Below are 26269 nucleotides of genomic sequence, written 5' to 3' on the forward strand. Positions count from 1 at the left end.
CTAATTACCGGTGTGGAAGAGCGAATGCGTCCTGGGTCAATGTTTTTGTGCCTTGTAACGAGTGTACCCTCTTGGTTTCATATCTCTATTGCTTAACCTGCTATTTATATACACCAAATGCCGACTATTGCTCATGCCGTCAATCCAGTCCGCGCATTGCCTCGAGTTCTGCTTCTACGGCAGCCCATACACTCTTTCCCGGAGGCGGCATGACACCGAAATGATGTTCGAACTCGTTTAAGTTCGGGAAAAGGTGATGCAAGACGGAGACGATAGGATAACGAGCGAAGACCGAGCGCATGAGACCAATGTCGGGAACGCCTCGGCCGGCATCGAGCTTTCGAGGAGGACCGAGCTGCAGCATCTTGATGTATTCGTTTCGTACTCCCAGATATCCCTCTGCGGCGAGAGCGATGACATCATCGGGATCATTGCACACGTCGACATCTATGTTGGCTGATTTGATGCGCGGGCAGAGAGAAAGTACAGTGACGAAGTTGCGAAGCGGTATCGGCGAAAAGCCGTACCCAATGGTCAGATGCTCGAGGAGTAACCAGCCGCGGACCAAAGTGTATAGGGAATCGCCGCTGAGAGACATAAACTCAGTGCTGTCGCTCGGTCTCATGAGGAGAGATACCCGTGTCAGGTTACGCAGTTGCGACAGCGCCAAGAGCTGAGTCCAGTCACAATCGGATACGCGGACAACAAGCAGAGTTAGCCTTGTAACATCCAGAGGTGAGATACAGTCAACCAGAGCGCCGAGGAATGCGGAGAGCCCGCGGAGGGTCGGAGAGTTATAACACGTCACGTCTAGCTTACTAAGACGCACACGAGCGGTGTGCAGGTCGTCTCCAAGAAGAAGCTTCACCGTTATGGTAGCTACATCCCAGTTTTGCGCATCCAGAGCGAGGCTATGGAGGTTACGAAGCCCCACGCGAGTCTCTTGATAGATCCAATCAGAGCTTTCGAGAACGAGCACACGCAGATGTCGGAAAGTCGGGAGCTGGGCAAGAGAGTGCATAACATCGCCGGGGAGAACCACCATTCGTCCCAGATCCAAGGTTCGTAGACAAGGGTACTGGCGCACCACGTTAGTGAACGCGTCGCTGGTAAACGATAGGGAAGGATGGTCAAGAACCGTGCCAAGTTCAATGGATTCAAGTAGCGGGCACAGTGTCGCTAGATCAGGGATCCTTTCCAGCAGTTCCCCCGTAGTCATCGAGAAGCGGATGTTGCGAAGCTGAGGACCGAAGAGGTATCGCCCACACAAGACGTGCTCTGGTGTCCACATCCAACAGTTGAGCGTATGCAACCTAGGGAAGAGAACCGGTATAGGACAGAGATTCAAAGCCTCCCAAACCTCGGGCCACGGAGGGAACTTCCCGTGATCTTCTTCTCTACTGCCCTGGTGCAGTATCCGCACGCGCGCAGTGTGTCTTGCCAAGATATCCCAGTCCGTTTCGAGCAGTTCACGGTGGAATGTCTTGGAGACTCGTCATTGAGGATAGCGTCATTGACGAGCTATAGAATGTGCTTACAAGCCGGAGCCATGGTCCCTCCACAGTCCATAGATCCTCAGGCAGGCAAGTGAGAAGCGCAGCAAAACAGTCGATTTCTTCGTGCAGTACATTGAGAGCAGGATCTTCGAATGACTTACACGCACGGGCTAGGCGAGCTAGAGAGGGTTTGTCTGCATGATGAAGGATGATGACGAGTAGCTCAGCGACTTGAAAACAACGATGCATGCTTAAGCGTACAGACGTGAGGGGCGGGCTTGAGATGCGCTGGATATTCGTGGCTGTGCGATCGGAAGTATCCGGAGAGTTATTATAGCTTAGGGCAGGTCAACCTATAGGAGGTCGTTTGGGCCTCACACAAGGATCTTATGTCCTCAACCACGATGTCATACGCATACTAGCTTGAGTCAGGTATGGACGCTCGAACATCTTGCACAAGCCTTTCATACTCGCTATACGCGTTTGTCTCTGCATCAAAACCCATCAACCACTCCGGATTCGGGATATCTAGCATTGGGCCCCTATCCTCGGGCCGAGTCTGGTGCCATCGGTTGCGCAGCTCCTTGCCAACCAGCTGCGCTTGACGGACACGTTCATAGCTATGTGCCTGGTATCAGGGCTAGCAGGCTGATGGTGAGATGGTCTATGCACTTACCGAAGCTTCTCCCAGGCTTTGAGTGCGAGCTGGATGTCGGTTTTGCCAGCCAGCTGAAGAACTACAGCAAGCGAAGTACCGTCTTCAACCGCCTGGGATGTCTACTGGTACTGAACGACTGTGAACTACATATCGAGACAATAAAAGCCGGACTTACGGAAGAAATGGATGCGCAGCGTCTCCCAGCAAGACAACTCTCCCCTGCGAACTTACCCAGGTCGGTAGAGGATCGTGCGTAATCAGTTTCCAGTCAATACACGAGGGGGCTTTTGATAGGACAGCTGCACAACGTGGGTCCCAGTCATCCACGATGTTGAGTACATCCTCCATGTTACCGGGGAAGGACCACGAGTCCGTGACTTCAAAATCATCTCTGGGGACGTAACGCCACGATCAAGCCCAACGTTCACACCTGTGCATAAGGAGAATCTCACCTATGGGTAATAACCCATGATACGGTGTTTCCTCCTTGAAGCGAGGAGCAGATGAAGTGTACGTCCCTTCCTGCCTGAGGTCAGAAATGTGCTATATGCCCATCCAACGTTTGATGCTCACCTATCCAGCACTGATAAGCGTCCCCGTCTTTAGTGAGGAAGTCGGTATTTGGGTCGCTGCCAACGCCTTGTTCTTTCGCATCAAACCAGGCTCGATAAACCGAATAACCCGACGATTTCGGCTGATCGTTGTATCCCTGCAAAGATGGAGATGAAGATCATGGACTCGAAGTGAACAGTGAACATACCAGCACGTACTGCCTCGCGCGACTCTTGACTCCGTCGGCTGCGACCACAATGTCCGCCTCAATTGTCTTCCCATTGACCGTGACGCTTGCCTTTCCTCGTGACGGATCTTCCTGGTAGCTCTCGACATTGTGACCGAACCGGATGTCGATACCCAAAGAGAGCGCATACTCATACACAGCCTCATGGATCTCGGCCCGGTGCCCGCTGTACTCGTAGGCGCCGTAGAGAGGGAATTGGATGGGCTGCTCTCGCACAACCTCTCCCATGTAGTTGTGAATGACGAGCTTATCGGCATGTCGACAGATCGGCCAAAGCCTTTCTATGAATGAGCCCAAGATCGTAGATGTAAACACATACATTGCTCACTTGTCGTGAAGGCCCCATCGGGCGAATATCCGACCTGCATTTGGCCCGAAGCTAATGACCTGAGGACAAGCTGAGCATCAGCATACCAAATTCATGGCATACCTGAGGCGCGTACATCACCCAATACCCTGAACGTTGGCATTCTTTCAAGCACAATTACGTGGTGTCCCTTTCTCCTGCACTCGATAGCACAAGCTAGCCCGCCAAACCCGCACCCAACGATGATCACCTCAACTCCAGAGCTGCTTGGCGGCGCTACCTCTCCGACGTGATGGAGGCTTCCGTTCATGGCGCCGATCGCGAGATATGGTGATGAATACTTTCTGCGAGAGCGCACAGAGGCGGGTGGTGCGAGCTGGCTCCTGTGAGGGAAGGAGAGAGGCCAGGCGAGGTATTCCCGTCAAAGCCTTACCACGTCCGTTTATAACACTACGGGCATGAGAGTTCGCTTTCTCTAGCCATGAAATCGGTGAGTTCAGTCTGCCATGGCCCGTAATCAGCATGTTTTGGAAGGAAAGATATGAAGGTGCATCAAAGCATACCCGCTGCCACACACGAGAAGACACTTCCCTGCACTGGATGCAACTCAGAGTCTCAGACCATCCCTCGGGCTCATTCACGAACGAGTCGGATGCGATCAACCAAAGGCTTGTCCATATGGAGGATAGGACCACAGAGTTTCAATTGTCGTGAATAAATTGAATGTTCGGTCTACAGCTGGATGGTAGACGCAGAGGAGACACGAGCCATGTGGAAATTGAAGATGGAAAACAAGTGGAAAGCCCAAGTTGATCGATCTGATCGTTGACCGTCGCCGCGTCGCGCTGACGCGTTTCGGTAGATGCCGATCACAAATCGGCTCTGTCCGGCGCTTACCCTGCCCCGTAGCTAGCAAGCGAAGAATGTATGACATGGATGGGCGAAGCCAGACACTGATATGGCGGTAATAACCTCGTTACTAGTAGCGATTTTGTGCCCAGTGAATGACAAGTATAATAACGACGCGACTAGCATCAAAGTGTATAATCAAAGTCCAGTACTTCCGTAGCACGTACCTGGTATTCAGGCTTGCATATAAAGCTAAATAATCAAAAGTCCGCTAAACGACTATTTCACCGGTCCATAAGTAACTATCCATAAAAACTAAGCGAATAGCAAGTCAAGGAGATCAAACCATATCCAAGGTTTCCGCCGTAGACAAGAGGTGCGCCGTGCTGTCCTGACGCGCATGTCCGCCGTTGTCGCTGCTACTGCTACCGTTACGATCATGATCATAGGGCTGTACCAGGTAATTATTCTTCAGCTCATCCGCTTGCCTGAACGTATGTCGTGAGTATACAACAACTGCAAGCACATCGGTGAGGTAAACGAAGCTCGCGCGTACCTCTTTTTGCGCCGTTCATAAACAATGGCCTGTAACTCCTGCGCCAGCTTCTTGCGAAGGTACCACATAATGCCGAGTGTGATAATGACCATTAATGCAAGGCTCACGTAAGATATGATGTTAGAAATCGTGCTCTTTTCTGCAACACCAGAGACATACGCGTCGTCGCCGTTAACACTTGTACCAATATCGGATGAGAGAGAGAAAGGAGACTTACGGCCATTAGCCGATGTTGCGAGATCGTACCCGATTAAGACTGTGGTAATTTGTTTGGGAAGAGAGAGAGCCATAGCGATGGCAAATTTCCACAGGCGTGTTTCGCATGTTGCAAACACGACGGTTGAAACTGTGTAATTGCGCGTCATGAGTTGATATAGGAGGGTCGCAGGTGAAAACCAAATACACGCACAGTGAGAGGGGACGGCGCTCAACCGAGTAGCGAGAAGGACACTGAAACCACCTTTATTGACAACCCTGCAGAATGCATCAAACGGAATGCTGTTCCGCTGAACCCGCTGGCCATACGAGCGAAAGAGGTACTTGAACGCCCTGGAGCGGCATAGTACAGTGAGTACACCTGTTGCCTACCGTAACAGAGAAAAACACCCGACGGCTTACATGAATACAGCCATCTCGCCAAGGAATGTTCCTGCGCAGACAATGCCAAAGCCTATCCATGCGCCCCATATCATGCCACTGAAAAGAGCGACGAGCTCGTGACCAAAGAGCTACACCGGCGATAGAGATGATTAGCTGGCTGCAGCGTAGCTATATGACACGCACATGACGTTTTGAGACTCACAGGGGGAAACGAAACGACTATCATGGCTCCGATCGGAATAGCCCAAGCGCCTGGGGTTCTGTATGTTTATACGTTAGATTATCCCCGTGCGCGTAAAATAGAGGCGAGCACATACGTTAACAGCCAGTGGGAGGCTGGCTTGAGCGCATCGAGTATCTGGTCCTTGAAGACATCCGTGATGATCAATGTCGTAGCTACAAACGCCAGTATGACTAATGGAATAGGAACTGGACAACGGACAGGTCGTTAGCTCGGAATGTCTCTCCAGCCAGATCCCATATGACTCACCAACGTCCCGCCAGCTCTCCGGATGCCGCATCGCATACCAGTCGATGCCCAAGTTGGACCGCAGTGCTTTCTGCTCCTCCTTATTTGGTGGGGGCGTACATCCTCGACTGATGGCCATACCCTCGCCAAGCGTCGTACGCGACGCTGACGCGCCGCCGTTCACGGTCGGTAGCCCGAGTTCGTCTAAGGACACGGAGACGTACAAAGGATCAGGCGACAATGATCCTACTATCACTGAGGAACGTCTTGGTGGATGGTACGAGGTCTCTGACATCGAGGGATATACGATTAGGGAGGCCTGAGCAATGAGAATAGATGAGACGGGGAAAGACTAGAGCTGTTGAGGACAGCCGTCGAAGCAAAACAGGTACTAGGAGAAGTGAAAAGGAGTGAAGAATTGCTAAAACAAAAAGGTAAACTCGCCTCCTTATAACAGAACGAACCACGTCCAACGATATGAGTGCTTGGCCTCATCGACGAGAACCATGGAGTGGCTATCCATCGTAGACGAAGAGTGTCCGCAGTTGTTGCAAAACTTCGACTTCCCGAGCTCGTCCACCGATAGCCAATCAGCAATCGGAATGCCTGCCTCTTGACATATGGAGACATCCTCAAGGCGCACTGTCGATCTCCACTGATGAACGCCAAGGGTTTTTCGTCCCGCAGGCGTTCCTTGCAAACAGGCAGTGTAGATTGTGTGGATACATGAAGAGAGGCTGACCCCCGGTCCTCCCGGGGCAGTGCAATACGTCGTAATCGAGCGGGGTGGCGGTGACACCTTCTGATGGAGGTGGCTGTGTCGGATTCTGTGGATGGGATCAGGTCCTTGCAAGGCCAAAATGCAGAGCGACAACGCTTATATGTCCGCGATTAGCTATAAAGGGCGTCCACGACGCATAATTGAGTAGCAGCAACGTATGAAAGAAGAGAACATCAAACCCCAATAGCTAAAATATCTCCTTCACGTTAACGGGCGAGGTGTACCGTATGTCCTCTTCTCCGAGTCTGTGACCAAGGATCCCGTCCTCCTCCTTGCTGTAGCGCACCAGCCAATCGACAGATCATCTAAGTGCACTGTACTTGCACATGTGCCACGCGCAGTAGACAGAGTAGTTGTAGGTTCTGAGATCGTCGTTTTATCCCTGTATGCACGCTGTAAGTCACGAATGGCGCTCTCGCCTATTCAGAACGAGTTCCAACGGCCAATGTCAGATTTATGTCATTGGCGTTTGTAACCATGGTATCTGCACAGTAACCGCTGTTCAGAGCGACCGGTTGTGTGGATGCTCTAGCGACGCACCTTGGCCAGCCCTTCTCTGCATCCTGCCTCTAGTTCTTTCGACGCCATAACGCCTCCGTAACATGGACCTTGCAACATCGCTTCTATACGACTTCCTGAGATGCTGAGGGATTAGAGGTCTGATCGACCAGTTCTGACAAAGCGTCAGAGGTTCTGGTACATCCAAGGTACATCCCTACGTCCGGGCCGTTGACCATGCGGATGCAAACTCCAAAACTTTGGAAGTTCGTAAACAAGGGGAGGCGTTGAAGAGACGGTGACACCGTTAGGGTTGTGGCTTAGCGGTCGACTCAGAGCGTTGAACGGGGTGCGCACCAACGCGACTGACACTCTAGCGAACGTTGGCGCGCAGAGCCAAGAGTAAGTGATTCGGCTGTTGCCGAAGCGGGCACTGCACGTACTAGTACTACCTCTCAAATATCATGTGCATTACACCGGCTCGCAGAGGCGCACAAGGTTAAGCAACTATCTACATAGTGTGACTATCCCCCCGCTAGCCCCGGATGCAGTTTCTGTCCCGAATACGCATTGCCTCCAACTCCGCCTCGATCGGATCCCAGAACCTGCTTGGAGTGTAGCCTCCTCCGCTACAGTAATCTGTGATTTTCGTTAGGCTTGGCAGGATGCGGTATAGAGCTGGAGCAGCAATATAGCGCGCGAAGGCATTCTGTAGACGCTGCGTCTGTCGTACATCGGTGGCAGCAGGCGGACGAAGATGGAGGGTTGTGATGCGTTCGTTGCGTACACTGAAAGAGCCCTCGCTCAAGAATGTCGCAACGTCTTCGGGATCTTCGAAGACGTCGATGTCAACGTTGGCGTATTCGAGGAGAGGACACAGGTGAAGTATGGCGACAAAATCACGTAGTGGTAACGGAGGTACACAAAATGAGATGTTGAGGTGTTCCAGATGCGGCCATGCCTGGATCAACTGGCTCAGTGCAGCGAAGTTGGGGAAAACCGTGCTAGGGTTCTCACGGCTCCCGTCACTGCGTCCATGGTCAATTGTAATGCTGGTCATATTGGGGAATGCGGCTAAGGGCAGTAGATTCTTCCAGGTATGCTCTGACAGTCCGACGGCTTTAATTTCCAATTCATGGAAGTCAGAGCAGGAGACGCTACGACTGAGGGTGCCGATGAACCTTGCAAAGTCCGACTGGATGCCTCTGTTGAACCATGTATCGAACATCAGAGCTGCCTTGATTCCGCTCAGGCGAGCGCTACCATGACCAGTCCCGTTTCCAAATAAGAGGTCAACTGCAGCGCTTGCGACATCCCAAGTGAATTGCTCGAGGTGCAGAGTGTCCAAACTCTGGAGCCCAATGCGTCTCCTTTGTTGCATCCAATCCGAGTCAGGCCACGCGAAGAGGCGGAGGCGATGGAAGTTCGGGAGCGATGCGACATGGTTCAGAAGCGGCGTCGTCAGTGCGCAATTCTCTCCGCAGTCCAAGGTGCGTAGGTGGGTAAGCCGCTGTATGATGCTGACAAACTCGGGGGATGCTGGAAGCTCGTCGGGACTGCCATCCAGTTCAAGGGACTCTAGAGATGGGCACAATGACCCAAGCTCGGGCGCTGTCTCAGCGAGACCATCTGGCGTGAGCGCAAGGCGCACTCTGCGAAGCTTCGGAGTGAGGACGAATCGTATTGGCGCGCCTACCTCCCCAAAATTCCACAGGAGAGTGTGAAGGTTGGGGAAGATGTATGGCACAGGACAGTGCTCCAGCGCCCTCAAAACATCTGAGTTTGCGTCGAACCTTTCATGTTGCCCATCAAACCCCTGGTGTAAAACATGGACACGATGGCTGTGCTTGAGTAAGGCATCCCAGTCTGTTTGCACCATCGGTCGCTCGAAACGCTGATCGGTTCATTGTCGATTACTGGAATATAAACCACAGAGTAGTACAATACTCACAAGAGTTGGAGGGCCAGGGTACCATGCAACTGAGGGACTCTCAATGGACCACAAATCTTCCGGCATGCAGGTTAGAAGCGCATAGAAACAGTCTATCTTCGTGTACAGGGCGTCGAGGGCAGGTTCTTCAAAGGTCTTGCACACCTGTATAAGACGTGCGAGAGAGACTCTGTCTAGATAAGTCACAATCTCCTTGAGAAGCTCGGTAATCTGAAACACTAGATGCATGATGAGTAAATTGTAGGTACACCCGTCAATGTCAAAGGATTATCGAAGGTGGTGGAGATGCGAGAACGCGCAAGTGCGCGACTGGCTCGTAGCAACGTGTTTCGGTGCTTTCCGCGCGGAGAACTCTGGCGGCCCGGAGGTCCGAACTCCCATAAAGAATTCGATTCGGTGGTGGTGTAAAGGGGCGACTGAGCTGATTGTCTGTACGGTGCTGCTCTTCAATCTCTCAAAACCCTTCTTCTGGTCAAGGGGGAAGAATCGAAGGACAAACAGCTCTCCGTCGGTGCTTCGCGTACGAACGTCCCGTATACGTACAATGTACTGTTCGTCCTCGGTGATGATCCACCAATCGTTAAAGCCACTGCCGGTCTTCCATACTATTAGCTCTCCAGTCCTTCTACTCCGTACACATGCCATACTGTCGTCACGCTCAATGAGCCACTTGTATGACAGCGAGAATGATACGCAGAACGAAGCTACTTTGGAAGTCTCTGAGCTTGGTAGGCACCTGCCAAACACAGTGGACGTTCCAGAGCCCTCAGACGTTCGCTCCACGACAGTGAGTGTTTCGCGTTATATCTGAGGAATGCCACGGAATGAGTAACTAACATTTGGAGCAGGTTACAGTCGAAACAAAGATCAGTGATAATACCATCCACTCGCTTGCCTTCGACCCTCATCTACTTGACTCGCCCTCACCACAGAATCAAATGTACATTTGGAGAAAGCTCATGGCGCAAGCTCAGGCGGCAACACCGGCCTGTTGTACCCGTTCTCTCTTATATCCCTCGCCACGCTCTCGAACACCTCGTACGCATTCACCTCAGCGTCAAATGCGAAGAGCCACTCGGGCCGAGGGACGTCGAGCATCGGCCCGCGGTCGCCTGGTTGGCAGCGATGCCACCGATTGCGGACGTCTTCGCCGATCAACTGGGATTCACGCACGCGGAGGTATCTGTACGAGGAAAAGGAGGCGGAGGGTGAGCGATGGCGTGGTAATGAGAAGAAAGGGCGGCGAAGGGAAGGTATGAGACTCACCGGATCTTCTCCCACGCTTGAACTGCGAGCGGGAGGTTGTCTTTCCCTGCTAGCTGGAGAGCGACGGCGAGAACGACACCATCCTCGATCGCCTGAGAGCCGCCTTGCATACTTGTCCTATCCGTAGTTACCCACCATCAGCAACCTGGGTCCAAAAAAAAGGTACAAGAGGATGAGAAGGGGGACTTACGGGAGGAAAGGGTGCGCTGCGTCCCCGATGAGTACCACCCTTGCAGACTTGCTGATCCACGTCGGGAGCGGATCGTGGATGATAAGCTTCCAGTCGATGCACGACGGCGCTTTAGCGAGCGTCGCTGCGCAGCGCGGCTCCCATCCGTCGACGACGGCAAGTACGTCTTCCATCTTGCCCGGAAAGGACCAGTTGTCTGTCACTTCAAAGTCGTTCCTACAAGGGCGTCGTTGACATAAGGGAACGTTCGTCGGGATATCAGGGGAAGGATGGAAGGGGAAGCGATAAAGGAGCAGAGGTAGGGACGTACTTGCGCGTGATGACCCACGAGATCTCTTTCCCGCCCTTGGCGGACGACGCGAGGAAGTGCACGTCCCTGCCTATCCAACCAAAGAATGCGTCTTCGCCCTTAGTGAGGTAGTCCGTCAACGGATCCGTATCGACGCCCTGCTCCTGCCCGTTGAACCACGCACGGTAGACGGCGTAGCCGGATGATCGCGGTTTGTCATCATACCCCTGAATGTATCACGCACGTCTCATCAGCCAACGATCCCAGCCCAAGTGGCGAAGACGAACGCACCAGAATGTACTTCCTCGCCTTGCTCTTCACCCCATCCGCCGCAACAACCAGATCCGCCTCCATACTAACCACTTCTCCCTTCGCTTCCACCCTCACCCCAGCCTTACTACCCGCATCGTCCTCGTAGTACTCCTGCACAGTGTAGCCAAACCGAACGTCGATTCCGAGCGATACCGCGTACTCGTAGATGACCTGGTGCATCTCCGCGCGGTGCCCGTCGTACCCCCACGCGCCCCACAGGGGCAGCGGCAGTGGCTGCTCGCGCACGATCTCGCCGAGATAGTTGTGCAGGACGAGTTTGTCGACGTGTCGGCACAGTTCCCATATCCTGACGGCGAAGGACCGGGATGAGAGGGGAGGGGATACGGGCAAAGGGAATGGACTGACTTGTCGTGCAAACCCCAGCGTTGGATGATTCGGCCGGCGTTTGGCCCAAAGCTGATGACCTGGAATGGCGATGAGCATGAATATATGCGCAGCGTACGAGCGGTGAATCAGAACGTACGTCTCCTACTCGAACGTTAGCAAAGGAGTCTCAGAGCAGCAGCATGTCCACTCACCCTGGATATGCAGCCCAGGCACTCTCTCCAGGACCACCACCGAATGGCCCTTCCGCTTACACTCAATAGCGCATGAGAGACCTCCAAATCCTCCTCCAACCACGATGATGCTGATGCCCGTGCTGTCCGGCGGCGCTACGACGCCCGTACCGCTGACCTGAGTGCTCGACGACATCCTGCTAGTGACCGAAGCGAAGGTGGAGATAAGCGACACGATGATGTGGACATGTTGCCCGTCTTGAGTTGTATTATACGCTCCTTGATGATCCTGTGAACGGCGCAGCGATGGTGAGAACCAGGGTCTGCGCGCTGTACCCAGCGTCTCGCATAAGGGTTTTGAAGGCGATCAGGTGGTGTGTCGCGTTCCCATGGGAGAGCGAGCGTGAAGGTCACTCAACCATTCGAGGCGTTGAGCCAAGACACGGGATGAAGTTAAGGATTATAGGGAAGACTGATGGTCATTGGTGCACCAGAACGCTGCATGAAGGCATCGGTGGGAACGGAGACGGATTGAGCTTCGGTCGTATATGCGTTCCTCGTACAAGTCGGGGATAAACGAACCGGCCATCGTCCGTAGCCGCGACACGACTAGAGACTTGCTGGAGAGTTCCGAGGTGGATGCTGATGTAGTTTCAAGCTTGTTCAGCGTTTCTCGGACAGGCTCGGGCTGACGCTTCCTCGCCGAAGGGATTGGTTGGGGTCCGGGGCAATCACGTTCATGCTACCGGGTGTAAGTAAACACAAGATCGTTCACGTTGAAAGCTTGGGGGGATTGCCGGGTTAAGGGCGAGAATGGTGTAACGGTTTGTGAGGTGATAAAAGGTCACCAGAGCAGAAAGTCGTTATTGCAAAAAAAACATACTTGCACGACGAACATGTCAAGCACACCAAAGCGCGGAAAGGATCCGGTAGCCAATGATGACGTAAGCAATAAATGGGCCGGAGGAGAGTGGACCGCGCCGGAAAGCGCGTGATTGTCAGCGCCGAAATATAAACACAAGACCATCACTCTTCCCCACAAGCTTGTAGCTACCCTCTCCTCCTCACTAAACACCATGTCCGCAAAGTCCCAGATCCTCTCCAAGAACGACAACGACGTCGTCATCGTCACCGCCGTCCGCTCGGCCATGACCAAGGTCTGCTCTCATGTACTCCTACTTAACGTTCAGAGAACTGACGACATTGCGACCTGACAGAGCAAGAAAGGCGGCTTCAAAGACACCCGCCCCGAGGAGCTCCTCTCCGGCGTTTTCAAGGCCGCCATCGCCAAGGCCAAGATCAACCCCGCTCTCATCGAGGACATCACCGTCGGCAACGTCCTCCCCCCCGGCGGCGGCGCCAACACTGCCCGCATGGCCGCTCTCGCAGCCGGCATCCCCAACACCACCTCCATCAGCACCGTCAACCGCCAGTGCTCGTCCGGTCTTGCCGCTGTCAACGGCATCGCGAACCAGATCATTGCAGGGCAGATTGACATTGGCATTGGTGCGTCCTCTTCCCACCAGACCTCGTGTGCAGAGTGGACAGCTGACGAAGTTCTATTTCTATTGGCGGTGTTTAGGCGCAGGCGTCGAGTCCATGACCTTCGGCTGGGGCGCCACCTCCCTCCCCGACGGCTACTCCGACGCCGTCCTCGCCAACAAGGAGTCCGAGGACTGCCTCATCCCCATGGGCATCACCTCCGAGAACGTCGCCAAGGACTACGGCATCTCGCGCCAGCGCCAGGACGAGTTCTCCGCCAAGTCCTTCCAGAAGGCGGCCGACGCGCAGAAAGCGGGACGCTTCCGCGACGAGATTGTGCCCCTCAAGGTGAAGGTCGTTGACCCGAAGACAGAGAAGGAGGTCGAGGTGACTGTCGATAGGGATGATGGTGTCCGGGAGGGGGTTACGGCTGAGAGCTTGGGGAAGCTGAAGCCGGCGTTTGCAAAGGACGGGTCGACTCACGCTGGTGCGTCTCTCCCCTCCCTATACCTTCAGCCCGTTCGCTGACAAACACTCCGAAGGCAACGCCTCGCAGGTCTCGGACGGCGCCGCCGTCGTCATCCTCGCCCGCCGCTCGACCGCCAAACGCCTCGGCCTGCCCATCGTCGGCAAATTCGTTGCCGCGACCGCCGTCGGCGTGCCCCCGCGCATCATGGGCGTCGGCCCCGCCTACGCGATCCCCAAGCTGCTCGAGAAGATCCACGTGTCCAAGGACGAGGTCGACTTCTACGAGATCAACGAGGCGTTCGCGTCGCAGGCTATCTTCAGCGTCGACAAGATCGGTATTCCGTTCGAGAAGGTTAACTTGAACGGGGGTGCGATTGCCATTGGGCATCCTCTTGGCTGCAGTACGTTTTCTTCTTTGCTCGTTAGTGGATGTGACGTGTCTGATGGATTCGGATTGTAGCTGGCGCACGTCAAGTCGCGACGGGTCTCAACATCGCACGGCAACGGAACGAGCGCCTGTTCGTGACGAGCATGTGTATCGGCTCAGGCATGGGCATGGCCGCTGCGTTCGTTAGCGAGCACTAAACAAAACCGCGACTGCGCGGGTCTGTGGCTAGCTAGAGCGCTTGTCGTTGTCGATATGTGTATCACGCACGATGTATAGTAATTTATGTGTTTCGAGTCATCATAATATGCCATTGGTTTCGTTCTGTACTGTTCGAGTCTCGGTTGATCGAGTAAACATCTTTGGTCGACCTCACCGTTCTCAAACTATGATAGATCGTTGTTCACGACAGAAGCTCACGCATGACAGAGGCGCATCAAAACCGTGCATTCAACCGACATACAATATTTAAAGCTACAACAGACGAAAAGCACAAAGCGTAAAAAAGATATCCCTGCCCTACGGGCCGCCACCGACACAGAAACCTATCAGCGCGATCTTGGGGGGAAGGTGTCGCTCTCCCTGAGCTCGTATAGGTTCAAGATTCTCCAGTGGAATTGTCACTGATAGAGACGACCTGGACGAAGCCCAAATATCAACCTGCCAGGTGAACTTTCGATAAGAAAAAAACGCCCCCGCGAAACCGCGCGCTATATAAGATCGCGCAGGCGGGGAGTTCCCACGCACGGACCATGTACCGGCGCCCGGCGCGGTGCGGAGAAGGGGTATAAAGAGGCGCGCGACGCGCGGCGTGAAGTTTTCTTCTTCTTTACAGTCACCTCGATCTCTGGGGCCCGCGTCTTTGCGCGTAAGCGGAGGAGGACAGCGGGCGCTCACCGTATGGACGATGGGGTCGAGAAGAGAGAAGTGTTTGCGTATGCTAGTGCTAGCAGAGACTGGGCATGCCGTTTGTCTTCGATCTTTTTTGGATTCTTACTGGCGGAGCGGCTAATCAGTCTATGGTACATGTTTTTGTTCGTTTTGTGCTGTAGTTCTTGTTCAATATATGCGTCTTGCTCTCGTTCTTCTGCAAGTTACGAAACTCGTCCCATCCAGATCGAATTTCTCATGGTTTATTCGAATCTCAATACCGGGCGATGATAGTCCCGATACCGACTCGTTACAGCCTGCTGAACCCGGAGGTCCGTGGTAATCCTGCAGTACACAACACTCTCGGCCAAGTTACTTACCCTCAGCCTCCGGACGAGTTCGATCAAGCCTTCAGCTTTGGTCCTCGTTACGCCTTGCCAGAGTCACAGAAAGCTGCTCTATGCACACGGAGCTCAGATAAGAGCGCGTGGTGAGGACATGCCAGGTTGGCACCGAGCTTGAAGTCATCAAAGGTGCGTTTCCCCGCTCAACGTCGTCGCACCAGTGTGCTGGCTGACGTCTGTCAGACGATACATGGTTAGAGCTTAGAAGCAGCGGTCATAAGACCCCGGTGTCTCCGAGATCTCGCCATCTGGCGGAGGTACTTTGTACGTGCCCGCCGAGCATTAAGCGCGCTGTCATCCTATCTTGTCCCTCTTTAAATTCCTCATCTCCGTGAGGAAGTAGCCGCAGGCGGCAAAGGCTCAGTCGGCCCGACCAAGCACCATGTACGTCACAGTTGGCTGCCGTCTCTAACCCAAACCAACGCAGATATCGTATCACGATAGGAAAGAGGCGCCCCGCCAACTAGCTGCTGTAAGCCGTTAGTCCAACGCTGGCAACCCAGCTACCTGACAGAATGGTTCACACAAGAATTTGTACCTGTTCATCCCCGTGATAGGTGCTGATGCTCGCTGTATCATGTATGGTACCACCCCTGGCGCGTTGTCTACTTCCTCGCGCACGGCGATCACGCTCTTCATCCAGTTCCCTGTGTGGATCGTACTATCCCTTCCTGAGATTCGGCGGCCCCGCCCAACGTGGATGCTAAAGCGGATGCGCACTATTGTCAAAGTGATGCGGCATGTGGTGGAGATGTTGTGGCACAAAGTATGCCCAACGTGACGATGACGGCGGGCGGTCCTGCCTCGCTCGAGGTGAGTATCAGGTCAGCTGAGCCTCGCATGGACTTGCTGATCTCAGTCCTGGTTCAGACAGATTGTATACTGATTTGCTCAATAGCGTATGCACCCTCCCCGTAAACAGCGACGTGCAATGATGATCGAAGCACTGGGTGTCGATCGCTCCGTAGTCGCACCCGTTCGCATTCCAGGCTCCCGGCTTGACAATCCGGGCCCCACCCCCAAGGCACCTACGGTATGAGCGCACCCTACAAGGGCGAAAAGGTGAGTGATTCATAGGCTGCACAATGGGTAATACGTCGTGCTCTCACATCATACCCCGCTAAGCCGAAAGTGCATCCCAGGCGCGAGCTACAGTACGATAGTCCGGGCGATAATCCTCATTTCGCTATGTGCGGGGATCGGCACACGCCACGAAGGCAGGCGCGAAGGGCGCGTCCCGCAGACGAACAAGCACAGCGACTGCCTCCTCGACTTCGCCTGCGCATCCTACTCTCAGCTCGCATTCGCAGTTTTGGTACCCCATACACAAGCTCGTGCATCTTGTCAGGGTATTTTTCCCTCTCTTCTCTGGTTAGCTTTATACGGCTTTTGAGGACGTGCCTGCATGCCATGACGCGGAGGTGCTGCTTCGCTCGACGCGGACGCTGTTGAAGCATATGAAGCGCAATATACGGTGCGTGTGTATCCTGGGATAGCGTTCCACCACCCTGAACAGAATGAGATGTTTGAGGCGATCAGGATGTGTGCGGAGGACGCAGACGACAGATGAGGCCACGCTAAGTAGGCATGGTTGACGGTAGCTGAGCCGTGGATCAGCATCGGAGGACATCGAGGGCCGATGACGCAGCAATAATCCGACGACGGAAACGAAGACTCATAGCGGAGTTTTGCGTCCATGCCAGGTGTTATGAATATCGGCAGGGAGGCGGTCGTTCATTGCTTGAAGTCGTCGAGTCGGATATTAACTTCTGCAGGCGCTTGCGCGCAGAATCGAGCGCTGGTGAAGCTAAAATCCTTAAATCTCCGAACCCACGTTCGATACACCTGCTTTCAATGTCTTGCACTTCTGCTGATCTGCCAAGGCCATACAGCCACAGCGTCCTGGAAGTGTCTGTTGCACTCGAAGGCGTTTTCTCAATTAACTGGAGTCATCGATGCGTGCTCTTTTTATTCTTATTTTTATTTTTTGAGTTTGAAGCCTGTCCCTAAACATATGTATTTGTTCCTTGAAAGTACCCAAAATAGACACGCAACACCGAGCGCTTGGCTCTCCGCGTACCGCAGACGTATGCACGTCAAACCTACACCAGCGACTTGGCCGTTCTGTATGACTTTATTTACTAAACCTTCAAGCCGCACCGGCCGAGTATTTCTGCCGTGCATTTCGGGCTTACTGGAGTCGACAGCAAAGTACGTCCTTGTGCCTCGTGTACTCCAGCTGGTCATTGAGAGCGCTGTCTATGTTGAAATCTCAACATTAATGGAAAATCTGCACCAAGCCAAGAACGTTGAGGGCTGCAAACGCTGCACCCACACAGAAGCCTCGACGTCCGAGTCTCGGACTTGCGGGTATCACCAAATTACTGCGATCACAGGAAGCATGCCCCTTTGGCCCGGTCCGTGGGCGTTCAATTTAGCGTACGGCCGAAGATCGTGAAATAAACGAGGATGCTTCGAGGCGAAGTATATTGGCAACGACATATTAACGTTCTGCATGTTTTGCACTGGAGCGCGGATGAAGGAAGGACTGAGACGACAATATGATATGATATGATCTGCCAAACTCAATGTAAAGCACGAGCAAGGAAGCTGCCCATCCACGTGCACAACGCCGCCGCACGACTCTCAAACGCCTTGGGAACGTTAAATCGCTGCAAAGTCCGAACGGGGGCCTTCTTCGTTTCGGCCTGCTCGGAGATGTACACATCAAATAAACTCCACTCCATTTCGAGTACAGCTGTGCATCTTCCGGAAACAGGAAAAAGTAATAGGTATGTATGTTCGGCACACCGATCCGGGCTTCAATTTGTAGTAGTTTCAGGCCAAGCAGAACAAGTTGCTCTTGGAGTCACAGGTTTCTCGCAGGTGTCATCGTGACCAGAGCCAGCGCTGCACACGCCAGCCGCAGAACCTTAGGAGCCGCCCTCGCAGCACAAAACCAGCAGCTCGCACAGAGACGCCCGAAACCGGTAATTTGGTGGCGATGGTGGTGGTGGTGGACGGTAGGAGTGATCATGATGGTGGCGCTGCCTCCGTGTACCTGGCCGTATGGCCCCAGGGCCGGAAACATATGCTGATCTTGGCAGATAACGGCGCTTACCGCATCTGCGTGCATCTCAGCAATCTGAAAACATCCCGCTGTCGTCGGACATGGGCATGGACGTAGGCTACTACGGGGCGGTGCGATTAATATGTGAGTGTGGTGGCGCCGCTATCTCCAGGGGCGACGTATTGTATGGATGTGCTCATGGATGAGCGAGATGTGGCCGAGCGCTTCGAGCAGGAACAGCGCGAGTTTATGGGCAAGGCTCGGACAAGGCTCGGGGTGTGCCTTAAGTACGGACTCTCAAGAAAAGCAAACACAGGTACATACCTCCGGCGAATAGACGCGTCATCGTTCCGTCCGATCGCAAGTCACCGGCGCGGATTGCGAAAACGCGGAGTGTGTTGCCGGTGTGGGTGGGTGTGGCTGCAGCGTTGCATGATGATGGTCCTCAGGCTATGTCAGTGTGGGAGCTTGCTGACAGTAAACGATCGCTGATTAGCGCGATCGTCTCAAACCTTAAGGCTGCTGGCTGCTGGCTGGCACTGGCCCTAAGATGGCCTGTCCGGGGTGCAAAATCGAGAGTAGATTGAAAACATACGAGATAATATCATATACGCGCAAGGGGATTCGCTATCCGTCCGCCCGGATGCACGGTTAGAAATTTACTAAAAAGCACTGCTCTTCATTGGCGAGTGGATGGTGACCGGCAGAACGCGGTATTAAGACAGTCGGCCTGCGGAACAAGTAAGGCAGGATGATAGCTAGAACAGTCACGAAACGAGGAACGGACATTACGACTACAGCGGACCCACGACCTCTCCACCAATGACGCACAGGGTTTATTGTCTGGCGTGCAGACGGTGTGAACTCATCAACATGTTCACAAGAAGAAGGCCGTATGCTCCGCAGCGACAGCAGACGGAGATTACGGTGCGAAGCGCGAATATTCATCGATGCATCCTCGACGCGGCTTACATCCGCCTGACGCCTAACGAGGCTTCTGGTGCACGAATCGCTTGATAGGCGTTTGCGGCAAAAATGGCGGAATTCTACGAACCAGAGAGTCGGTTCGACGAGTTCCAAGGATATTCGGTGATGGTTATTCGGCCGCTGAGAAATGAAGAAATGAAGAGGTGTCTGAAATGGACGGAGTGACTCCAACACCGTTCATGTGGCTTGGCGTCATTTTATAAAACACATTCGAGATTTGTTTTACCGTAAAGAACACCGGGTTTGCGTCTGGGAGATGATACGAGACACTTGAGCACAGCGGTGAGACAAAAATGTTTTATCCGGCGACAACGATTGTGTTTCGATAGATCGATGGATAATCTACTGAAAACGGTCAGCTGTTCTTTGTTCGTCTCACGAGTCAGGGACGAACAGGATGAGACGGTGCGTGAGGGTACCCGGACAGAGAGACAGCCAGAGGAGCATGAGAGCCGTAGCGATAGGCTTCATGAGGTGGAGGCGTATGTCCCGTTTACGTGCAGAAGTTGGACGTATGTGGCTGACAAGGGCATGTGTTATCAGTCCTGCTGGAGCATGGGATTATCCCTGCTGAACTTGGTGAATCGGGTGATGAAGACTTGCGCTAGTGCCCCCATGCTGCGTCATGTGTCAAGTGGACGGCGGTTAGACTGACAATTTAGCATGTTTGCACGGGTCTAAGACAAGGAAGCAGCAACGTGTGGAGGTTCATACCGAAGATGGCGTTCATTCGATAGCGTGACTCTTGGTTGTCAGCAACACGCACTGTGTAACGGGAACAGTACTGCCATGATCCGGAAAGAGGCGGAGTAACCGATCCGCGGTACTCGGCATTTAGAGAGATGAACGTCAAATATGGCGTTATGACGAAAGACCGGGTGAGCTGAGGGAATGAAGCTGTATGAGATGAGCAAGTCCATGGATATACAACCGTGTTGAGTGGGTAGATGAGGGTGGGCGAGCGTGGATGCGTGGTGACGGGGGTCACATGTCGAGGTTCAGAAGAGGTGTTCGACTTCCCGTTGTTACTCCGGACTTAGACGGAGTTCCGGCAGTGACCGGTGCTGGAACAACATCCAAAAAGCTTAAGCCGGTTTCCTTTCTCGTACCAATTCTCGTCATCTGTGCCTGCTGGATTCTGGCGAATTCTGCAGATCTACACTTCGTCCGATAGACAGCCGGACTTAGTACACAAACGCTGAACATCCCACAGGTCCGTCTCCTCTTTTCCCATTTCATTAGACGCTTTCAAAACAAAACCAGTCCAAGCATGTCCTCCATCCGAGCAGTCCATTTCGGCAACTGTCATCCATCTCGTCTCTTATGACGCCCATTAACAATTATTTAGGTCCATACCGACCGCGACATCACGGGTTGTGTGCTCGTATGTTCAACACCATTACGGTACTATTACAGCATGGATCCTATGAAACATTCAGTAATCCCGCTCTTACAGGCCGTGTCCCTTATATAGCTCGCACTGCCTTTCATCTCTCTTAGGCACAAAACCAACTTGTAACCCCTCTTAAACGTCCTCGTTACCTTTTGGTTCGTGTTGCCAACTTCCCAGTCTGCCCCCTTATTTTAAACCGTCTTGCTCACTAGCTTGCGAGCTGACTCCCTCGCCCATCCAATGCGATGGATGCCGATAGGAAATTACCCATTCCTGGGCATACCAGACAGCACCATCCACCCTCATCATCCACCGACACCGGGCGCCCGACTTCGTCTCATCATGCCCAGCAGCAGCTTCCATCTATACGGCAGCTGCACCCCGATCTCCCGCCCTCTGGTCTAGCGACTCAGCTTCCACAACCTACTGTGACCACATACTACACATCCCCCACATCTGCCTATCCTATGCACGTCCCATCTACCGACGTTACTTCGGGTCCTTCACTGCCCTATTATACCCGCAATGAGGCGCCTGACTCTGAGCCTGATGCTGAGAGCGAACAGCCCGCCAAGAAGCGACGAAGACGGCAGGCCCTGAGCTGCAACGGTACGTGTATAGCAACCAATTTGCATATTGTTTGTCTCTAACGCCTTGTTTCCTTACTTATTTACTTGGTCGTTATCGGGCTCCGGAACCGGACTCAAACCTGTCCTCTGATGGTTGATGCACGCCTCTCTATGCATGTTTTGCCCCACTGCATTCTTGATTGCCATCTGTCACGCGGAACGTGAAGAGTGCAAGCGAAGGAAGATCAAGTGCGACAGGTGCGTTGTGCAGTTGTCTTTTTTGACTTGGCTCGCTGCCGTCATTGATGAGCAGTCTTGCTGACGATTTGCCTGTATTCTTACGCAGGGCGCAACCCTGTGGCCCATGCACGAGGCGCGGAGAGCAGTCCAAATGCCAATGGCGCACGCTCGAACCAGTGTACGTGATTCACCAATTCCCTTTCTTCTTCTCCCATTCTATGAGGATAGAGAAGTAATGTTGCCGTTATCGCGCTTTTGCTCCATGCAGGGATAAGTATGTAACAAGGACGGAATACGACGAGATGCGGTCGCGTCACAGGGTTGAACACGATGCTCTGCGAGCACGCGTCGATCACCTTGAAGGCCTCATCCGCTACCTCCCCGGTACCGCCGTGCCGATTCCGTCAGGCTCAGGGCCGACGGCGCTGGGAGGGTACCCACCAGACCCGGCGTCACTCGCACAACAACAACAGCAGCAGCAGGAAGCACTATACGCAGCACACGGTGCGCCGGGCACCTCGACAGGCTCTATGCTTTACCCCGGGTCACCATCCACCTCTGCATACCATGGCGGCAGCGGTGATTTCAATAGACCTGGAATTGGACACGCCCAGGTGCAGCACGCGCGCTATCCCAGTGTGCACAGTGGTGGAATGGGCGGCTCTCCTAGGCCTCATCCTTCTTCCAGCATAGCTACCACCACCAGCTCGGCGGTGCAAATGGCGCCGACGCCCCAGGCACACGCCCAGTATCCACCATACACGAGCAGCGCTCGACACGTCAGGCGACCGTCCGTGTCAGGCTCGACCGAAATCAAGTCGCCGACAGCCGCACGCGTTTCTCCACTCGCGCTCACTGCGATAACGTCTCCGTTCCATGGACACGCGCACGCGCCACCACCGCCTCCACCGCCGTCAGCGTCGGCCTCGGCGGCTACTCGAACGTCACCCGCGATGCACCCGGCGCTGGCACGCCCACGCGCGAGCCCGAGCCCACGGATGAGCTCGGCGAACCCGCTCCGATACCCGGTCGACCAGCAGCCAAAAAACTGGCGCGCGCAGACGCTCAGAGCACTGGGCGAGCGTCTGCGCCTTCCCACCACCACCACCAATTACTCCCTCACACACGATACGACCCCGCAAGGCCCAGTGCAGCCACCATCGCGACAGGTACAAGCCCACGCATGCGCTCGGCGCTCGCCATCGCTACGACAGCGGCGACAACGGCGACGACGAGCGGCGGAGGACAGGTGTTTTCGCCCACGCGGACTTCACCGACAATGGCAAATCGGCCCGTCTTCGAGCTCCCCGCGCCACCGCACACTGTGCCCGACGCGAAGCTTGACGAGGGGCCCATACCGCGGGGCGGGGGCGGAGAGACCCCCGTCGGTGGGAGGCGCGTGAGCGACCCGCAGGTAGGGTCGAAGCGCACGCGGGAGGAGAGAGATCGCGCGGGCTCTGTGGGCGAGCGAGAGCAGCGGGAGAGGGCTGAGAGAGCCGAGAGAGCTGAGCGGGGGGAGAGGGACCGTGGACAGGCATATGATGTTTTGGAGAGACCGCGATCGTGATCGCGATTGCGATCGGTCGAGAGGGCCTGGGGAGAATTCAACGTTCAACAATATTCAAAGTATCGCATATCCATCCATACTACCTTATCGCATAGCATACTACTCACCGGGGTACTCGTGGAAAGTCCTAATGTGCCCACTGGGGGCACAGCACACTGTATCTAGTAAGCAGCACCGTCGTCACGTTCATGATCATCATGCCACATCAGCCTACACACACCCATCACTTCACCCTTTTCCTGTTTTGCTTTGGACAGTTTGTCGTATCCTGTGGCATACATCCGCATCTATCTCATCGCCATGTCCGCTTCTAGTCCACTCGCAGCATCTTCTGTTCTCTTGGCTTACTGTATCTATGACCGCATCAGCACGTTTCCCCGCTTCCCCCTATCTACCCCGCAACGTACCACTGGTTCTGGCACCGTCCCATCACAACACTGCACTGGTACTAGCACGTACTTATCTCTGCACCGCATCGTATACAACTATTCGGTAGCTTATGTATTTTATCTAGTATTTTATCTTACTCTATACCGCTTCATCTCACTTGTCATCTGCGATGTAATACAGTCACGGGTGTTTGTTTAATCGAGCTTCGAGAACAACGACTTCTAACTTTATAACGTGTGGTTACGGGGTTGCGGCTATAGCTAGGTGGTAGAGTAATATATGCGCACGAAAAGGTATGTATGTCCAACAAAGACTAGTTTGGATTAAAACGCTCCGTCAACGACGTCGACAGACTCGAGCAAAGGGTCCGGAAAACAAAGAGAAGAAAACAGAACAACACGACCAATATTTATGTAATAAGCCTGCCCCCAACGAGAACGCAAGCACCTCATCCACGTCTAGGCTCGTCGTCGACGAAGATCCCCCAGTCCGCCGACCTCGGAGCGGCAAGACAGAATATCCCCGGGGCCCAGCCTCCTCGTCCTCGGTAATGAACAGCTGGAAATAGCAAACCACAGAAATCTATTCATCACGCCCACTTCAGTCAAAGACCATCTTCCCGCGACTGTCCACGCTCGCGCTCATCCCGCCACTCACGCTCCGCGAGCCGCTGCCGCTCTTGTGCGCCTGCTCGATGATGCGCTCGCGCTCGACGTCGCGCTTGTGCTGCGCCTGGCGCGCAATGCGTTCGGCCTCTGCATCGGCCTTGGCGGTCTTCTCAGCTGCGCGGCGGTTCGCGTTCTGTCGCTGCTTCTTAGTCATCGTCTCCGGGGCTTTTTGAGCGGCTGGGGCCGAGGAGGTGCTGGCTTCGCGTGAGGGTTCTGTTTGGGAAAATTGAAGGAAAGTGGGTTAAGCAGATGAGTTGATACGGGCACGTGATGGTGTGTAGTCCGAGGGAATGGAAACGTTGAGGGACTTACTTGTACGAGACTTGCTCTTCACGACGCCCCACTCGCCCTCGTCATCTCCCGCGTCTCCATCGGTTTGCGCTGTGCCTGTGTTAGAGATAGGCTCCACGTCCTCGTAGTCTTGCCACGAGAACCCAGCCGGTGGCTGCTCGCCAGGACCGGGTTTAATCTTCATAACGCGCGCAATGGTCGGGTAATCCGACTGCTCAAGCATGCTACAAACAACAAATTCAAACAAGGCGAAGGGAATTACTCTGTCAGTAACGATCGTCACAGGCCAGAAGCGAACGTCACATACTCATCGACGCCGGTCTTCCTCGGCTTTGGGAGCATCTTCTCGGCGAACGTCCGTCGGTTCTCCGAGGACACCCCGGAGCTCGTCCCGACTACCGGGAACTCGTCGTCCGTGCGCTCCGTAACGGGCGAGTCGCCTGCCCCGGACGCACCAGACGCGCCGGTGTCGCTCGTCGTGAAGTCTGTCGCGACGCCGAGCTGCTGCTTGGTGTCGTCATCGCCTTCAGTCTTGCCTTTGGTGCGTTTGGACTTGCGGCTCGGCTCGACGCGGGTCCAGGAGCTGTCGGTGTCGTACGCCTGGGGCGGTGGTTGCTGCTCTTTGGGCTGGGTTTTCTGCGAGGTACCAGCCACAGCAGGAGTAGCAGTCGACTTGCTTCCCTTGGGAGGCCGAGCAGCCGCAGCAGGGGCCGCGGACTTCTCGGGCTCGCCGCTGGCGCTGGACTTGGTGCCAGCAGCGCCAGGAGTAGCGACGTCCGTGACAGAGGCAGCAGGACCCTTGCTCTTCTTCTTCTTTGCCTTCTTCGTCTTCGCCGCGGGCTCGCTGGCACTCGCAGTGTCTCCCTCTGTCTGATCTGCATCGCTTGGTGGGGAGAGTTCGCCTGGTACGACGCGAGGAAACGCGACGATGGTTGGCTTTGTTCCTTCAACGGCCTCTACACCCGCTCCAGCGTCTGTGCCCTTCTTCGCCTTCTTCTTCCTTCCACCGGTTCCGGCACCAGCATTGCTAGAGAGACTCGGCTCACCCGAGCTGATGGCTTGGTGAACGGTCTGCTGGAAAGCAGGGTTTTTGAGGTAGTGCCTGTACGTGAGCGCGCCGCATATAAGGGTGACAAAGACGACCTGAGAGGCGGTGATAGAACTAATAGCAGAGCCCATGTTGAAAAAGAGTTGGCCGTGGAGAACGTCGTCGTCGTCGTCGCAAGCAGAGAGCGCAACCTTGTCCCTTCCACGGAGAACGTCACACGTTGCCCGTGTCGCGGGACTTCGGCGGCAGTAGTCGGGTGACGTGGGCTGACGTGACTGGTGAGGTCGTGACTGTGACGTGTTCATCGACGCGTGATGCGTGGCTGTAACGTGTCATTCCCACGCCTCTTTCCAGTGCCCCCGCATCTTCGACATAGCTGAAAAAACAAGACCAGCGTAGTCGCTCTCTAGTTCCGATATCTGTATCAGATAGCATACTTAGCGTTTGAAAGACGCCGTTTCAACGGTGTGGGTTAATCAGCATAAATCCCAAGTTATCGCAAGCCACCCTTTACTGTTCACCACCCCATCGCTGGAGCCTACCATGAAAAGCCCGCTGCTACACGTTGCGAGAAGCGAGCCTACCGTAAGCTCTTGTTAGGTTCAAGTCAAAGGCATGCCGTCGTCGTGTCTCAGAACTATATCGGACTATCACAAGACGCCATCAAGCATCGCAGTCGACACGGCCACAGCTCAGAGTCACCCTTATGGCCATCGTGACTCGGTAGCATGTGATAGTGTCTTGGTAAGGTCCGAACCTTCTTCAGGTAAAATTGAACACCATTGCTTATGCGGAATTGCTACTTCTCATAGATCCGCCTTTAGATTTCTCTGCATTGCAGGATCATTGCGTAACGACTTGGCGACGACTCACTTTAACTCTGGCGCTGAACCGCCCA

The 26269-nt window shown here is 54.3% G+C and overlaps 9 protein-coding genes across 9 annotated transcripts; 3 read left to right on the forward strand and 6 right to left on the reverse strand.

The window, feature by feature from the left end:
- Nucleotides 1-139: 139 nt before the first annotated feature.
- CONPUDRAFT_166753 (uncharacterized protein) lies at nt 140-2273 on the reverse strand (the record flags this gene model as incomplete). The annotated part of the gene is made up of 5 exons (XM_007772446.1): nt 2173-2273; nt 1916-2116; nt 1758-1798; nt 1539-1690; nt 140-1483 (listed from the first exon to the last, which is right to left on the reverse strand). The coding sequence occupies exons 2-5, from the start codon at nt 2029-2031 to the stop codon at nt 140-142; spliced, it is 1653 nt and encodes a 550-aa protein (XP_007770636.1). The 5' UTR covers nt 2032-2116; nt 2173-2273.
- Nucleotides 2210-3604, reverse strand: CONPUDRAFT_138180 (FAD/NAD(P)-binding domain-containing protein). Its single transcript, XM_007772447.1, has 7 exons — nt 3397-3604; nt 3282-3340; nt 2915-3230; nt 2728-2863; nt 2607-2676; nt 2330-2545; nt 2210-2282 (listed from the first exon to the last, which is right to left on the reverse strand). Exons 1-7 carry the CDS (start codon nt 3568-3570, stop codon nt 2234-2236), a joined length of 1020 nt encoding a protein of 339 aa, XP_007770637.1. The 5' UTR covers nt 3571-3604; the 3' UTR covers nt 2210-2233.
- Nucleotides 3605-4231: 627 nt separating this feature from the next.
- On the reverse strand, nt 4232-7131 carry CONPUDRAFT_83292 (uncharacterized protein). Its single transcript, XM_007772448.1, has 10 exons — nt 7056-7131; nt 6179-6999; nt 5756-6053; nt 5583-5694; nt 5468-5525; nt 5284-5393; nt 5075-5214; nt 4883-5011; nt 4666-4804; nt 4232-4597 (listed from the first exon to the last, which is right to left on the reverse strand). Exons 2-10 carry the CDS (start codon nt 6362-6364, stop codon nt 4450-4452), a joined length of 1320 nt encoding a protein of 439 aa, XP_007770638.1. The 5' UTR covers nt 6365-6999; nt 7056-7131; the 3' UTR covers nt 4232-4449.
- Nucleotides 7132-7479: 348 nt separating this feature from the next.
- CONPUDRAFT_166755 (uncharacterized protein) lies at nt 7480-9240 on the reverse strand. The gene is made up of 2 exons (XM_007772449.1): nt 8965-9240; nt 7480-8907 (listed from the first exon to the last, which is right to left on the reverse strand). The coding sequence occupies exons 1-2, from the start codon at nt 9190-9192 to the stop codon at nt 7549-7551; spliced, it is 1587 nt and encodes a 528-aa protein (XP_007770639.1). The 5' UTR covers nt 9193-9240; the 3' UTR covers nt 7480-7548.
- A 529-nt stretch (nt 9241-9769) lies between these two features.
- CONPUDRAFT_83294 (FAD/NAD(P)-binding domain-containing protein) lies at nt 9770-11763 on the reverse strand. The gene is made up of 8 exons (XM_007772450.1): nt 11561-11763; nt 11506-11510; nt 11388-11446; nt 11001-11328; nt 10731-10936; nt 10421-10636; nt 10231-10347; nt 9770-10147 (listed from the first exon to the last, which is right to left on the reverse strand). The coding sequence occupies exons 1-8, from the start codon at nt 11733-11735 to the stop codon at nt 9922-9924; spliced, it is 1332 nt and encodes a 443-aa protein (XP_007770640.1). The 5' UTR covers nt 11736-11763; the 3' UTR covers nt 9770-9921.
- An 839-nt stretch (nt 11764-12602) lies between these two features.
- Nucleotides 12603-14196, forward strand: CONPUDRAFT_138184 (acetyl-CoA acetyl transferase). The gene is made up of 5 exons (XM_007772451.1): nt 12603-12696; nt 12757-13045; nt 13122-13508; nt 13564-13890; nt 13950-14196. Exons 1-5 carry the CDS (start codon nt 12616-12618, stop codon nt 14072-14074), a joined length of 1209 nt encoding a protein of 402 aa, XP_007770641.1. The 5' UTR covers nt 12603-12615; the 3' UTR covers nt 14075-14196.
- A 1720-nt stretch (nt 14197-15916) lies between these two features.
- CONPUDRAFT_166758 (uncharacterized protein) lies at nt 15917-16504 on the forward strand (the record flags this gene model as incomplete). Its single annotated transcript, XM_007772452.1, has 2 exons — nt 15917-15961; nt 16047-16504. The coding sequence occupies 2 exons, from the start codon at nt 15917-15919 to the stop codon at nt 16185-16187; spliced, it is 186 nt and encodes a 61-aa protein (XP_007770642.1). The 3' UTR covers nt 16188-16504.
- A 4286-nt stretch (nt 16505-20790) lies between these two features.
- On the forward strand, nt 20791-23349 carry CONPUDRAFT_138186 (uncharacterized protein). Its single transcript, XM_007772453.1, has 4 exons — nt 20791-21207; nt 21395-21425; nt 21514-21585; nt 21676-23349. The coding sequence occupies exons 1-4, from the start codon at nt 20844-20846 to the stop codon at nt 22808-22810; spliced, it is 1602 nt and encodes a 533-aa protein (XP_007770643.1). The 5' UTR covers nt 20791-20843; the 3' UTR covers nt 22811-23349.
- A 251-nt stretch (nt 23350-23600) lies between these two features.
- Nucleotides 23601-25502, reverse strand: CONPUDRAFT_166760 (uncharacterized protein; the record flags this gene model as incomplete). The annotated part of the gene is made up of 3 exons (XM_007772454.1): nt 23601-24245; nt 24345-24547; nt 24631-25502. 3 exons carry the CDS (start codon nt 25500-25502, stop codon nt 23965-23967), a joined length of 1356 nt encoding a protein of 451 aa, XP_007770644.1. The 3' UTR covers nt 23601-23964.
- Between the last annotated feature and the right edge of the window lie 767 nt (nt 25503-26269).

Source organism: Coniophora puteana (assembly GCF_000271625.1).
Source record: "Coniophora puteana RWD-64-598 SS2 unplaced genomic scaffold CONPUscaffold_9, whole genome shotgun sequence".
Taxonomy (NCBI): Eukaryota; Fungi; Basidiomycota; class Agaricomycetes; order Boletales; family Coniophoraceae; genus Coniophora; species Coniophora puteana.

Excerpts from the sequence above, each read along its gene's own strand:
- CONPUDRAFT_138186 (XM_007772453.1), top strand. The coding sequence starts at position 20,844 with ATGGATGCCGATAGGAAATTACCCATTCCTGGGCATACCAGACAGCAC. Across the intron at positions 21,208-21,394 it reads GCAGGCCCTGAGCTGCAACG|AGTGCAAGCGAAGGAAGATC; the intron begins GTACGTGTATAG and ends CGGAACGTGAAG. Across the intron at positions 21,426-21,513 it reads AGGAAGATCAAGTGCGACAG|GGCGCAACCCTGTGGCCCAT; the intron begins GTGCGTTGTGCA and ends ATTCTTACGCAG.
- CONPUDRAFT_138180 (XM_007772447.1), bottom strand. The coding sequence starts at position 3,570 with ATGAACGGAAGCCTCCATCACGTCGGAGAGGTAGCGCCGCCAAGCAGC. Across the intron at positions 3,231-3,281 it reads CGATGGGGCCTTCACGACAA|GCTTTGGCCGATCTGTCGAC; the intron begins GTGAGCAATGTA and ends ATTCATAGAAAG. Across the intron at positions 2,864-2,914 it reads GCGCGAGGCAGTACGTGCTG|GGATACAACGATCAGCCGAA; the intron begins GTATGTTCACTG and ends CCATCTTTGCAG.
- CONPUDRAFT_166755 (XM_007772449.1), bottom strand. The coding sequence starts at position 9,192 with ATGCATCTAGTGTTTCAGATTACCGAGCTTCTCAAGGAGATTGTGACT. Across the intron at positions 8,908-8,964 it reads ACCCTGGCCCTCCAACTCTT|CGTTTCGAGCGACCGATGGT; the intron begins GTGAGTATTGTA and ends TGAACCGATCAG.
- CONPUDRAFT_138184 (XM_007772451.1), top strand. The coding sequence starts at position 12,616 with ATGTCCGCAAAGTCCCAGATCCTCTCCAAGAACGACAACGACGTCGTC. Across the intron at positions 13,046-13,121 it reads GCAGATTGACATTGGCATTG|GCGCAGGCGTCGAGTCCATG; the intron begins GTGCGTCCTCTT and ends GGCGGTGTTTAG. Across the intron at positions 13,509-13,563 it reads GGACGGGTCGACTCACGCTG|GCAACGCCTCGCAGGTCTCG; the intron begins GTGCGTCTCTCC and ends AACACTCCGAAG.
- CONPUDRAFT_83294 (XM_007772450.1), bottom strand. The coding sequence starts at position 11,735 with ATGTCGTCGAGCACTCAGGTCAGCGGTACGGGCGTCGTAGCGCCGCCG. Across the intron at positions 10,937-11,000 it reads AGGCGAGGAAGTACATTCTG|GGGTATGATGACAAACCGCG; the intron begins GTGCGTTCGTCT and ends TGATACATTCAG. Across the intron at positions 10,148-10,230 it reads CAAGCGTGGGAGAAGATCCG|ATACCTCCGCGTGCGTGAAT; the intron begins GTGAGTCTCATA and ends TTCCTCGTACAG.
- CONPUDRAFT_83292 (XM_007772448.1), bottom strand. The coding sequence starts at position 6,364 with ATGTCTCCATATGTCAAGAGGCAGGCATTCCGATTGCTGATTGGCTAT. Across the intron at positions 5,695-5,755 it reads GGAGAGCTGGCGGGACGTTG|TTCCTATTCCATTAGTCATA; the intron begins GTGAGTCATATG and ends TCCGTTGTCCAG. Across the intron at positions 5,394-5,467 it reads TAGTCGTTTCGTTTCCCCCT|CTCTTTGGTCACGAGCTCGT; the intron begins GTGAGTCTCAAA and ends TCGCCGGTGTAG.